A 15,021-nucleotide genomic window follows, 5' to 3' on the forward strand; every position below is an offset into this window, starting at 1 on the left:
CAGTGTAGCCTCTGAGCAGAGACGGTGTGAATTCAAGTGCTGACTGACACTTAATAATTGTATGCATTTAGGCAAGTCAGCTTGTCAAGTCTCAGTTTTCTTATCAGGAAAATGGGTTACCTGAAACTAAAATACATATTAGTTACTCAGTCTGTCTGACTCTTTGTGACCCCATGACTGTAGCACAACAGGCTCCTCTGTCCATGGAATTCTCCAGGCAAGAATACTAAAGTGGGTAGCCATTCCCTTCTCTGGGAGATCTTCCTGACCCAGGGATCAAACCTGGATTTTCTGCATTGCAGGCAGATTCTTTACCATCTGAGCCACCAGAGAAGTTCAAAATACAAGTTAAGTACTTACTTAGTATGGTACTTGGTGCATGGACAGTCCTAAATATCTGTTATATTGATACATCTGCTTTGACTCTTCACTTCCAATCATGCCTCAGCTCAACATAGGGCAAATAAATAAAAACAGTTGAAATTATATATTTATTTATTCTTTATTAATACTGAACTAGGCAGATCTGTATCTCTCAGTTGTTAGCAAATAACATACAAAAATTTGTACATATATACAAATATATACAAGTATTTGTATAAAACTGAATACTCATGATTTTAAATTTGACAAATATCATCAGGTAAAAAGCAGACTATCATACTGAGTTAATTTTTCTCTCAATGTTCAACCTGAAATAGAAGTATATTTTACATAAGATCCTAACAAAAAGGTTAATACAAGTAAGCCACGAACATTGCAAATTTAACCGCTTGATTAGATTGAGAAGGAATGGAATAACTTCTAGTATCATGTAGAGAAACAAGCAATCAAAGCACATGATTCTGAAAAAATGGAGTTATCCTCAATGGGTCATAATCAGCACCTGAGGAAAGCAATTCCACTACTTTCACTTAAAGCGAATCACTCTTTCAAGCACACTGTAGCTCACGCAGAAAAGCACTTCTTCCAGGAGTACTTGTTTAAGCAGATCCCTTTGTACAAAAATGAAACAAATCAAATCCTTGCATTCAGTAAAAGTTGAAGGTTTAAGGTGAGGACATTTCCTAAGCCCATAGGCTTGCTAAAATCATCCACATGGCTGATGTAATGCTGATGCTTTTTCTTCAGAAAAAGCAGTTCAACCGGGATGGTAGATGGCAGAGAAATCAGTGGGTGACACATGGAAATACCAACAGGGGGAGCATTTTTAGGGTGCCTGTGCTCAGCAGCTCAGTCGGTTCCAACTCTTTGTGACCCCATGGACTGCAGTCCCCCAAGCTCCTTTGTCTACAAAATTTTGCAGGCAAGAATACTGGAGTGGGTTGCCATTTCCTACTCCAACTGTTAGGTCAGGGTAGCAAAATAGCTTCTCTGAAAGGAGAAGAGTCAAGAGTAAGTGAAAACACAGTCCTTATTTATTTGATGTCTCTCTTTTATACCCCTCACAGCTATCATATTGGAGATTCTGAGCAACAGGAACATTTTGAACTTACAAGAGGGCATTAAGATAACACAATGCCTATTGGTCAAAAAAAGCAAACAAACAAAACAAAAAAAACTGGCTAAAATGGAAAATAAACCACAGAATTAGATGTTTCATGTGTTTTATAGCAATCTCATAGAAAATGGTAATGTTTTCTAAAATTACAATATTTCATATGCTCTAAGCTGAATGTCAAAATTAGATAACATCATCTGCAATTGTAGTATCAAAAATCTGATAGCATATCTGCTGCTCCTTTCCACTTGTGACATTATATGACCTGATGAAGAATTCCAGCCATGGATATGCATCTACAAATCAAAAAAAGAAGTGATATTGAATCATTCAAACTAAACAAATAACTCTGAAAGATGTACCTAAGCATAACACTTAACTAGTAAAATTAACATATTTAATTTAGCTTGAGAAGTAAATAAATGCACTCACCAAATTTAACATCATCTGTTCTTTCAAATACACGGTGGCTTCATGTTACTGTTTTGCAGCAATTCTGACTAATTTGAATTTTTCCCAAATAACAAGAAAAAGTAACAATGTAGGGTTTTCAAAATATTTGATATCACAGGTAGGAATCTAAATCATTCCCAACTTTTTTAAATTTTATTTTTTGGCTGTGTTGGGTCTTTGCTGCTACTTGGGCTTTCTTCTCTAGTTAGAGCGGGAGCTACTCTTCTTTGCAGTGCATGGGCTTCTCATTATGGTGGCTTCTCTTGTTGCAGAGCACAGGCTCTAGAGCACGCGGGCTTCAGCAGTTGAGCCACAGAAGCCTCTAAAGTGCAGGCTCAGTGGTTACAAGCACACAGGCTTAGCTGCCTCGCGGCATGCGGGATCTTCCTGAGCCGGGGACTGAACACGTGTCTCCTGCATTGGAAGGCAGATTCTCAGCCAGTGGACCACCAGGGAAGTCCCTGGTGGGGACTTTTCTTTTTTCTTTTTTTTTTTCTGCTGAGTGCTTACTGATCTCCCCTGTTTTGTTTTTCTTGGTTGACTGTGAAGAAAACCAGCTCCCCTTTACATCTGTCTAGCTGAAAGCCCTGTCAGGTATCAGGTACTCTGTCCAGGCAATACGGCAGCCACAGGTGCCATTTCCAAGCTTTGGTCATGACCACAGTGAATCTATATATAGCTTCTAGAATAGTCTGGTAACATTTCTTCAAGTTTGAATTGGAAAGACACTTAGTATTATCCTAACTATTGGCAAGGGTCAAGCAAGACAGGCTTCTCCCACGCTGTCGGTAGAACCATGAATAGGGAAAATGCTCTTGAAAAGCCATCTGGCAGTATGTATCAAAAGCCTATCACATCTATGGTTTTTGACATGAGTGTTTTATTTTCAAATATCTATCCAAAAGAATCCAAACAGCCAATAAATATGAAAACTGACATCAAATAAAAGTATGTAAGTTAGACTTAGTTATGGATGTACAAAAACTCTCTCTTTGGAATTGTTATAAAATGCAAAGACTGACCAGGGGAAAATAAAACCTGATTTAAGACAAACTATAAAAGTTAAACTGACAACAGCTAAATTTGCTGCTGGTAGAATCTGTTACTGATGAAAAATTGTTAGAAGAAGTCAAATTGCTTTAAAATGATTTAGATCTGCACATTTAAGGCAAAGAGAAATAACGGCCACAAAAGGAAGTAGGTGTAATCAATGGAATCTGACTTGAAGACTGGCTGGTGAATCAAATATTACACAGAAAACAACAAAAGCTAGCAAAATATTTACTAAAATAAAAACTTATAAAATCTGAAATTAGTTAATATTGAATAAACAATTCATCAGTGAACTGGGTAAGTGAGTTTTTTATAGGAAATGTTTGTCAAAATTTCGTCCCTGTTGGCTTAATTTCAACTGTTTGCATGCACAAGCAGCTTATCAAATGTGTTTGCGATCGAAACTGCCTCCCCCTGATACATTTCAAAATATATAAAAAATCTTTTTTTCATTTCAGGAATTACGATTCATACCTGTCTTATCCTTGCCACAGCCTTCATCAGTAGGTAGGTCATACAGTCTCATCAATCACTACTTTATAAATTTATTTGGATTCAGATTTCAAAACTTTTTAACCTCTAAAAGTCCAGAGATTAGCCATAAGCTAAGTATTATTTCAAGAAAAAGAATGAATGGCATTAACAAATATTACTGCCTACCAATTTTTGCTCCTGGAGGACAAAACATATCCATGATCATTTCCATACTGTGCTGAAGATTATCATTGTTTAAGACTTCTGATGCTGGAATCTGGAAGAAATTTTCCTTAAGAAAAACATGAAGAAACAAGGAAATGATCAGAAATTATAATCAATGTGAAAGTATTTGAATATTATCTAATTAAAATCATCTATACTATTTTACTCTATTTATATTGGAGAATTCGTAAACTGGAGTGCTAAACTCTAAAATCTAATTCATTACTTTAATCTAAAGACAGCTTTGAGATACATATAAAATCAAGTTAAATTGTTTTGACAAATGATAGAAGTAATGAGCAGAACACAGTGAAGTTTTCTGTTCTCTTGACAGCACACAGACTAAGCACCTACAATGTCTAAGTGTCAAGTTTAAAAGAGTATAATATATACTATATATTTATTTAACTTTTTTCTCCTCTACTATTTGTAAGATCCAGGAGGGAAAGGAGTTTGCTTGCTTCACTCACTGCCACATTCCTATCACAAAGAATAGCACTTGGCATAGCACAGGTGCTCATTAAATATTTAACAAATGGATAAACTGCTTAGGCAGAAGAAAAGCTGTCCTCCTCTTTATCCCAGATTTTTCTCAATGTGTGTTGTAAAAAATTTAACCTCATTGGCCTTTGCTCTCAGTTTCTGAGAGGTAATCTCTAAAACCTTGGGACATCATGCCTCACAGGCGTGTCTGCATTTGCCTGGGGAACTTGGGTCACTCTAACATTGTGATTTAGGGTAGAAAGTTTGGAGCATGTGGTTTTAACCTGACCATTGGAGGGGCTGAAGACTGAGATAAGTCACATGGGCAGCCAATGACTACCTGATGAAGCGCCAATAAAAACTGGACACTACGGCTCCTTTGGGCTTCCCTGGTTGGCAACACCTCATGTGTACTGCCAAATGTCATTACCAGGAAAGTAACACTGTCCACAATTCCACAGGAAGAGAACAAATGGAAGCTCCATGTTTGAAACTTTCCTGGATTCATTTATGCACCTCTTCCCTTGATGATTTTAACTATACCCTTTAGCCATAATAAATTGTTAACAGTGAGCATAATGGCACACAGTAAGTTCTGTGAATCTTTGTAGTAAAAGAGTGGTCATGGAGACCTTTGTACTTTTGATTGATGTCAGAGGTAAAGGTCTTGGTCTTGGGAACCCCTCAACTTCAAATTGTTAGAAATAAAGGTGGTCTTGTGGATAGCTACCAAGCTTCACATAATACAAAGGATCTCCCCATAAAAGTAATTTCATTCTTTCTAATATGAAATGTTGGAGACTTAAAAAGCCCAGTGAAATGCTAATAGATATTGCCTGAGGGTATGGCCACGCCTCTGCCTTTCTTGGAGTAGAACTTCAGCATGGTATGGAGAAGTCTTTCCTTAAATTCTTATTTTTCAATTTCTCACTATTCACATATTAAGATTATAGTGTCAAATCAAAAGAGAGTAAATACATACATAATTTAAGATTTATGTGCTTGTGTTTTATTTATTCTTCTGAGTTGCCTTAAATGTTCTCAGTAATAAGGTAGGCATGAATAAATATATTAAAATTCAAAAAAGTACTATTTTAGAAATATCTTCACTACCTCTGTTACTTACAGAATCCATGAGGTAAGCTTCCAATACTCCCGTTCCATCGTCAAGAGTAAATGTCATCACAAACACTTGTTGGAGGGGAACAATGCCCAGTGCTAATGAAGGAAAAAAGTTGAAACCATATGAATCTATGTCTTTTTTCTTTGACCACACTGTGCTCCCTCCAGTAAAAGCATGGAGTCTCACAACCACTGGACCACCAAGAAGTCCCACTACGCCTTTTAATAAAAGTAAAGAAAAAAGTTGTTTTGGGATATTATGTTCCTGTTAATCTTGTTTACTAAAATAAATCAAGAGACTAAAAAAAAAAAAACAAAAGGTACTCCTTTTTGTTCCTGAATACTAATATGTTAAGCTCATTTCAGAAGGGTAATTTTGGAATATTACACTATACCTGTATAGAGACAATGACTCAAGAGCAATGGTATCTTTTTTTGTTAATTTTATTTTCAAAAATTTATGTTTTGGCTGCACTGGGTCTTCCTTGCTGCATGAGAGCTTTTCCCAGTTGTGAGTGGCAAGCAGGGGATACTCTCCATTGCACTGCAGGGGCTTCTCACTGTGGTGGCTTCTCTTGTTGCGGAGCACAGGCTCTAGAGTATGGGCTCAGTAACTGGGGTGCAAGGGCTTAGCTGCTCTGCAGCATGTGGGATCTTCCCAGACGAGGGATGGAACCCATGTCCTTGTATTGGCAGGTGGACTCTTAACCACTGGACCATCAGAGAAGTCCCAGTATATTTTTAAAAAACTAAATATTGATATAGCATTATCTTTAAAATGAGTCGATGTTCATAGAAAATATAAAAATGAATTCAAGAAAGGCAATTCAATGAATGCTACCTTATGAAAGAGAAAATTTAAATGCCAGAATGTTCTTACAAAAAACAGCATACAGTTCAATGGTTAGGATTTGTAACCTGTCTCTATCCTTTGGATTTTAAGCACAGAGATCACTTATTTTTTAAAGATAGCATCTGGTTGAATGATGCCAGAATCTGAGATTTCATAATTTGGTTAAGATGAGGAAAAAGGAAGAAATTAAAGTGATACTAAATCCTATGAAAATGTATAGGTTAAAATGAATATCTTACTTTGTGTCTATAAATGAAAGACATTCAAAATGCTTATATAATGGAATATTGTCTTCCATCTGTGGGATTCATATTCAAATATGACTAATAAAGGGGGCAAGTAAGAAAAATAAATTAGAGACATGACAGAAATTGTTAATATAGAGGAACTGATTTTAAAGATTCAAAAGTCCTCAATAGACTGTGGGCTAAAACCAAGAAGGATGAACATAAAACCTACTCTAAGGGACCAATAAGCAAACCAAGAACTATGTTCAGTACAGGATGACGAGACCAAGCTTGAAGCACACAGCAAGAAACTCATGCAAAAGTTAACCTGGACTTTAACTGGACCACAAACAAAATATAAATTAGTAGTATCATATAGCTAGATTAAAAGACAAAGAAAACAAAACCAAGAATACAAACCAATATCTACACAATAAAATTTTCAGGCAAGCAGGAGCACTGTCCAATTTTAGGGAATAAAGGTTTTCTCCATATTCCAAATTGGCCAACATCTGCAGCCCTATTTCTAGCTTTGAGTACCAAACTTTGAGAAGAACATGGGTAAAATGGAATGCTTATTGAAGAGGAGAAATAAAGCAGTAAGAATCATGGGAAAGTACCAAAGGAAGTGTGGGCACCTGCTTGGAGAAATAAGGACTTAATGAATACTTGACAGATTACCTTCAAATGCAGTCTACTGATTTTATACAAGAGGGAACACGTGGACTCTAATTCTATTAATAGTAGGCAAAATGTGGCCCATGTTAAAATTGCAAGTAAGCAGATTTTGCCCCACTGTTAAGTACTGCATCTAATAAGTAAGAGATTTGTTACCTTACAATGTAAATCCCGTGGACAGAGGAGCCTGATGGGCTGCTGTCCGTGGGGTTGCACAGAGTTGTACATGACTGAAGTGACTTAGCAATGTAAACGGGTCCCCAGTCGCTGGGGAGTTTTAAGCCAAGGTTGGATGACCATAGTTAATGATGTGATATAAAAAGACTCTTATTATTCCAGCTAAAGACTTGTATTGGGTAAAAATTGTAATAGCTAGCTCTAAAATTCTTTTCAAACCCAAGATACCATAAACTGCAGAGATTTTTCACAAGTTGTATTTATGATTAATGCTAAATTACTGAAAATTAAAATGTAGTAACTGAAAAATACTGGCAGATTCTTAAAAGTACATTTTCAGGTTTTTTAAATATTTAAATTTTTATTATGATCACTGTGAATGGTTCTGCTTACGAAAAACTAAACTTTAGCATAACCTTTATTTTGATTTTAAAATATCCACAAATACTGAAATATGAGTGAGACTATCCTATACAAAGACAGTTATAATTATAGGACATAGAAATTTAGCTAACCTTCTGCCACAGAAGAAGGAATCCACGATGTTTTATTAACCAGGGAATTTAGATTTTTTATTGGTCTCAAACTAGAGCAGTGTTTACATCTGAAATCAATAAAAGAAAAAATAATTTATTATAAGTAATTATTATAACTCATTTAATTATTATAAATCTTTGCTGTGCAAGCACACACAATTTAAAAAGTATATTATTAAACAAAAGAGCACTGCAATTTCTGTACTTTAATGTGCATATTACAAAAATTATTAAAAAAATAAACTTCTTACAATACAAGCAATCAAAAAAGATAGTACAGTCAGAATATACATTGCTAAGCTGACAATGAGAAAGGTTCCAGGTGCAGGATATTAATTAATTTGGCTAATTTCCTTATTTGGTAAAGTGAAAAACTCTAAAGACTCTTTCGATTTATGGCTCTGAGAATAATATGTAATACCTAAGACCTTAAATTTATAAATATAGCCAATAGGAGATAGCATATTCAAAAGCAGAGACATTACTTTGCCAACTAAGGTCCATCTAGTCAGGGCTATGGTTTTTCCAGTGGTCATGTATGGATGTGAGAGTTGGACTGTTAAGAAGGCTGAGCGCCTAAGAATTGATGTTTTTGAACTGTGGTGTTGGAGAAGACTCTTGAGAGTCCCTTGGACTGCAAGGAGCCCTGGGATTTCTTTGGAAGGAATGATGCTAAAGCTGAAACTCCAGTACTTTGGCCACCTCATTCGAAGAGTTGATTCATTGGAAAAGACTCTGATGCCAAGAGGGATTGGGGGCAGGAGGAGAAGGGGACGACAGAGGATGAGATGGCTGAATGGCATCACCGACTCCATGGACATGCGTTTGAGTGAACTCCAGGAGTTGGTGACGGACAGGGAGGCCTGGCGTACCGGGATTCATGGTGTCACAAAAAGTTGGACACGACTGAGCGACTGAACTGACCTGAACTGAAGTGAACTGACTTTTTATTATACATATTAATATTCAGGAGATGTTGATAAGAAAATACACTTGGATAAAAATATAAAATTAACATTTAAAAGGTTCATGCAGAATACTTTTCATTTGCAATCTAGGGAGGAACAGAGGATAACTATATTAAATATTATCTCCTTTCACTCTTCAAATACACTGAAGTGTTTTCTTTAACAGAAAAAGCTAACTGGGTGAGTTACCTTTAAAAATGGCTCTAATACTAAACTTTAGACATTGATAAAGTAAGTATACAAATTAAAAATTAGAGTAACAAGCATAAATAAGAGAATTCATTACTTCCAAAGTAATGAAAGAGGAAAAAGGAGAAAAATAAGAACATTTTAATAAATTAATCCAATAGATGACTGGAGAAAAAAAATAAAGTAATAACAAAAAAGGGTGAGAAGGGAAACAACAATACTATGGTAAGCGTGGAGAAGGAAATGGCAACCCACTCCAGTATTCTTGCCTGGAGAATCTCATGGACAGAGGAGCTTGGCGGGCTACAGTCCATAGAGTCACAAGAGTTGGACATGACTTAGCAACTAAACCACTGCCACCACCACCAAGTGTGAAACAACATGAAATATAGTGTAGAAATAAAACCTAGATGTTTCAGTAATTAACTTATTTTAAAATCATCTACAAAAAACAACTAAAATCTATTGGTATTTATTTATGAGACCTACTAAAATATAATAACAAAGAAATATAAAAGCAATGGGATGAGAATAAGGTACAATATGCAATTACCAACCAAAAATGCTGATACAGTTATAAGAATATGAAAAAAAATAAACATTACAGCAAAAAATCATGATTATAGATGAAGTTATTACATAAGGATATATAGTACACTGAATTCACCAAGAAGATGAAATGCTGAACCTGAATGAATAAGCAAAAAAGACTCAAAACTTATAAAGTACACATTGACAGAATAAAACGCCACAAACCTACAATCACAGAGGACATTAACCACAGCCTCTAAGAAGGTACTATATAGTTAAAATCACAAAGGAAAGAAGGTTTGGATACAATTAATAAGCTTGTCTAATGGACATAACTAAACACTACTAAACATTAAACACAACTGTTAGAATACACATTCTTTTAAAAATCTATGTAGTATGTACAAATTATGAACAAACATATTCCTTGATAAAGCAAAGATGAATCATTATGAAATACATCAAGTTATTTGGTTAAAAAGTAATTAACTAAAATATAAATAAGAATGTAGCACATAAAATGAGTGTGTAAAAAATTTTAAACATACAGTGAAATAATTCATGGGCCAAAGAAATCATAATGGAAATTGTGAAACATTTAGAAATGACAAGAAAAATAGTATCTATCAAACCTTCGGTTAAAGCTACGGCTATTTTCTCAGGGGAAAATTATAGACTTCAATATAAATATTTAAACGTATACTAAAAAACAATGAATTAAGTAAGGCAAACATTCAATTTAAAACATTACATAAATGGAGTACTAACCTACAGAAAGTAAAGGAAAAAAGTAAAGAACAATAATAAACAAAATACAGACCATCAACAAAAACAAAAGCTAGTTGCTTTGGCAAAAAAGGCCAAGGGTTAAAAAGTTGCAAATAATATAAAGTGAATTCAAGAAGAGACAAAAAGAAGACTTAAGCACTATGAATAATTTTATGTCAATAAATTTAAACCTGAAAAACAAATGAAATACTATTCTAGAAAACTTTCATTACTAAAATAGATTCAAGGACAAACAAATTCTTAAGAGATGTGCAACTGCTAAAAAACTGAAGCAGTAGTTTCAGTTCTATTAAAAAAGTATCATATCCAGAAATCTAAGTAAAGTTTTATAAAAACTTTAAGGTCTTGTCAAACATTTTGGTAAATATGACTACATTAATATTGGAAAAATCTGTAAAATAAAAATAACCATAGAGTTAAAAAAGTATAGGGCGGACTAGAAGTTTCATGAGATGCATGTAACTGCATACAAAAGCTTGCAAAAATTCTTTCTACATCTCTTTGTAGAATTATTACAATCAGCTAAACACACACAGGACTTCCCTGATGACTCAGACAGTACAGAATCCGCCTGCAATGCAGGAGACATGGGTTCGATCCCTGGATTGGGAAGATCCCTTGGAGGAGGGCATGGCAACCCACTCTAGTATTCTTGCCTGGAGAATCCCTATGGACAGAGGAGTCTGGCAGGCTACAGTCCATGGGGGTCACAGAGTTAAACACAATTGAGTGAGTAAGCATATGGCACAAACACACACAAGAACCAAAACAGGGACCAATAATTCAATAGGAAAAACAAGTGAAAAATGTGTATATGGAATTCACAGAAGAGAAAACCTAAATAGCCAATAAACATGAGATGTTTAAACTCACAAAGACAACAGCTACTACTTGATGCTCATCAGTCTATCAAAATCACAAGTCAGACTAATACCAAGAGCTAAGTGTCAAAGAGAATCCGAGGTAAACAAATTTTTACACATTGCTGATTCAACCATATGGCAATCCACTCCAGTATTCTTGCCTGGAGAATTCCATAGACAGAGGAATCTGGAGGGCTGCAGTCCATAGAGTCGCAAATGGTCAGCCACAACTGAAACAACTTAGCACGCACACATGCACGACTGGACCATAATCACTGGAAAAACAATCTGGCATTTTCCAATAAAGCAGAAAATATTCTATAACCCAAGGCTTCACAAAGCAGAACCCTTTGACTGTTTGATCAGGTGGAAACACAGATATTACCTACACTGCCTCTTTCCAAACCTAGTAAGTAGCTCCTAATGTATTTTGATATCTTTTACCTTCTCACTGGCAACTCATTTATAACTCTGTGGCACAGAAATTCTGGAATTCAATTACTTACCTTTTACTAGGATGCAGCTCTGAACTTTCTCTGTAACAAGCATCTAAATTTTTAGAAAGCAAATGAATATTAGCCTTTGCTGCTGCTGCTAAGTCACTTCAGTCGTGTCCGACTCTGTTCGACCCCAGAGATGGCAGCCCACCAGGCTCCCCAATCCCTGGGATTCTCCAGGCAAGAACACTGGAGTGGGTTGCCATTTCCTTCTCCAATGCATGAAAGTGAAAAGTGAAAGTGAAGTCGCTCAGTTGTGTCCGACCCTCAGCTACCCCATGGACTGCAGCCTACCAGGATCCTCCGTCCATAGGATTTTCTAGGCAAGAGTACTGGAGTGGGGTGCCATTGCCTTTAGGGCAGCCTTAAACCTAGCAGAGTACAGACACTCAATATTCATGCTATTCAAAGAAGAGACATATACCAAAAAAATCTATCACCTATAAACTGATACTCAATCACTGTCCACTGAATATAGTAACAACTGGGATAAAATAATAAACAAATAAATAAAATTAAAAATTCCCATGATTGAAAACATACCCATAGTGATGTATTTTTCCTTGTATAAGAAATGGAGCTGAAAGGTCAAGGATTTCCAGGTCTTCATGGCCAGATCTTACAGGAATTACACTATGAAACTTGTCTGAGAGTTTGCAGATTTCACTGAGTGTACCTCCTATTAAAAGGGAACAAATAACCCTTCAAATAGTACAAATATAAAGTAGACAAACTGGGGTATTAACTGTGCAACACCTTAAAGGCAGTAAAATACTAAAAGGATTGACAGAAAAAGACAACAAATGCCATGAATTTAACACACTTATACATTTATTGTTAAAAATAGCAATTTGTAAACTTAGGATCCTATTCACTTTAAAGAAACCACTGAGAAAAAATGCTCAGATATGAGCAAATAAAAGGTTTGTGAAATATGAACCATCATCTTTTAAAATGTATACAAATTGCTCTTTATGCCTGGAACACTTTGGTTCAAATGACCTAAAAAGAGGTAAATTTGAGAATGAAAAAAATGATGGGATTCCCATTAAGTTTTCTATATACTACTAATGTCTAGGCAAATTTAGTCTTGAGTTTGAAATGAATCTTTTCAGTTTTCAGTTCAGTTCAGTCCCTCAGTCGTGTCTGACTCTTTGCGACCCCATAGACTGCAGCACGCCAGGCCTCCCTGTCCATCACCAACTCCAGGAGTTCACTCAAACTCATGTCCACTGAGTTGGTGATGCCATCCAACCATCTTATCCTCTGTTGTCCCCTTCTCCTCCTGCCCTCAATCTTTCCCAGCATCAGGGTCTTTTCAAATGAGTCAGCTCTTCGCATCAGGTGGCCAAAGTATTGGAGTTTCAGTTTCAGCATCAGTCCTTCCAATGAACACTCAGGGCTGATCTCCGTTAGGATGGACTTATTGGATCTCCTTGCAGTCCAAGGGACTCTCAAGAGTCTTCTCCAAGACCACAGTTGAAAAGCATCAATTCTTCGGCACACAGCATTCTTTATAGTCCAACTCTCACATCCATACATGACTACTGGAAAAACCATAGCCTTGACTAGAGGGACTTTTGTTGGCGAAGTAATGTCTCTGCTTTTTAATATGCTGTCTATGTTGGTCATAACTTTCCTTCCAAGGAGCAAGCGTCTTTTAATTTCATGGCTGTATCACCATCTGCAGTGATTTTGGAGCCCCCAAAAGTAAAGTCTGCCACTGTTTCCACATCTATTTCCCATGAAGTGATGGGACCGGATGCCATGATCTTTGTTTTCTGAATGTTGAGCTTTACACCAACTTTTTCACTCTCCTCTTTCACTTTCATCAAGAGGCTCTTTAGTTCTTCTTCACTTTCTGCCATAAGGGTGGTGTCATCTGCATATCTGAGGTTATTGATATTTCTCCCAGCAATCTTGATTTCAGCCTGTGCTTCATCCAGCCCAGCATTTCTCATGATGTACTCTGCATATAAGTTAAATAGGCAGGGTGACAAGATACAGCCTTGACAGACTCCTTTCCCTATTTGGAACCAGTCTGTTGTTCCATGTCCAGTTCTAACTGTTGCTTCTTGACCTGTACGCAGATTTCTCAAGAGGCAGGTCAGTTCAGTTCAGTTGCTCAGTCGTGTCCAACTCTTTGCAACCCCGTGAACTGCAGCACACCAGGCCTCCCTATCCATTACCAACTGCTGGAGTCTATCCAAACCCATGTCCATTGAGTTGGTGATGCCATCCAACCATCTCATCCTCTGTCGTCCCCTTCTCCTCCTGCCCTCAATCTTTCCCAGCATCAGGGTCTTTTCAAATGAGTCAGCTCTTCGCATCAGGTGGCCAAAGTATTGGAGTTTTAGCTTCAACATCAGGCCTTCCAATGAACACCCAGGACTGATCTCCTTTAGGAGGCAGGTCAGGTTGTCTGGTATTCCCATCTCTTTCACAGTTTATTGTGATCCTCACAATCAATGGCTTTGGCATAGTTAATAAAGCAGAAATAGATGTTTTTCTGGAATTCTCTTGTTTTTTTGATGATCCAGAGGATGTTGGCAATTTGATCTCTGGTTCCTCTGCCTTTTCTAAAACTGTCTTGAACATCTGGAAGTTCACAGTTCTTTTTAGTTTAACATTTAATTTAAATATAGATGTGAACAGTTCAAGTAATTGAAATTCCTGTATAGGGTTTATTCATTTTTCCTATGAAAAATCATCACACCCAAATGTTATGACAGGAAGGGCACTAAAACCATCAGGTTGGCTGAGAAGAAATAGAATGTTCAATGGCATACCATTATTAGAAGGCAGCCTTATCTCTGATTACTCAAACCTACCAGTACCTTTTCTGGTATACTTTCACTTAGACTGATAATTCTTCCTCTCCAGGGAAAGAGAAGATGATTTATAAAAATAGTTTCGTGTATTTCCTAAAATTTGTGTAAAATTTATAATGTTGAAATTCAATTGTGAGGGGGAAGTATTTCTGGCATAGTGGAGTAAGAACATTCAAAAATACACAGCTCTATAACAGCAAAAAGAACGTTGGCAAAAATGAACAAATTCAACTTTTTCAGAACTCTAGAAATTACAGTAAAGAAACTGCCTGCAATGTGGGAGACCTGGGTTCGATCCCTGGGTTGTGAAGATCTCCAGGTGGAGTGCATGGCAATCCACTCCAGTATTCTTGCCTGGAGAATTCCAACCACAGAGGAGCCTGGTGTCTATCAGTCCATGCGGTCACAAAGAGTTGGACACGACTGAGTGACTAAGCACAGAAACCAATCAAAGGTTTGCAACAATTCAAGGAGTGGTCATTCAAAAATAGTGGATAAATCTTGGTGAGAACAGCAAGTTTTGTGGCGTTTTAACTTGTCTGGCTCCTATACCTCTTTTCTCAGACCTGTA

At 36.6% G+C, this 15,021-nt stretch overlaps 1 protein-coding gene across 11 annotated transcripts in view; it reads right to left on the reverse strand.

The window, feature by feature from the left end:
* Positions 1–477: 477 nt before the first annotated feature.
* The window catches only part of POT1 (protection of telomeres 1), a 98,351-nt gene continuing 83,807 nt past the window's right edge, over positions 478–15,021 (reverse strand). For all 11 annotated transcript variants that reach the window (XM_005205670.5, XM_015470412.3, XM_024991139.2 and 8 more), the window contains 5 exons: positions 12,163–12,298; positions 7,762–7,850; positions 5,316–5,407; positions 3,668–3,773; positions 478–1,797 (listed from right to left, as the gene is read on the reverse strand). In XM_005205670.5, coding sequence (XP_005205727.2) covers positions 1,685–1,797; positions 3,668–3,773; positions 5,316–5,407; positions 7,762–7,850; positions 12,163–12,298 — 536 coding nt within the window. In that variant the 3' untranslated portion in view covers positions 478–1,684. The remainder of the gene's footprint in view (positions 1,798–3,667; positions 3,774–5,315; positions 5,408–7,761; positions 7,851–12,162; positions 12,299–15,021) is intronic.

This window comes from Bos taurus, chromosome 4 (assembly GCF_002263795.3).
Source record: "Bos taurus isolate L1 Dominette 01449 registration number 42190680 breed Hereford chromosome 4, ARS-UCD2.0, whole genome shotgun sequence".
Classification (NCBI taxonomy): domain Eukaryota; kingdom Metazoa; phylum Chordata; class Mammalia; order Artiodactyla; family Bovidae; genus Bos; species Bos taurus.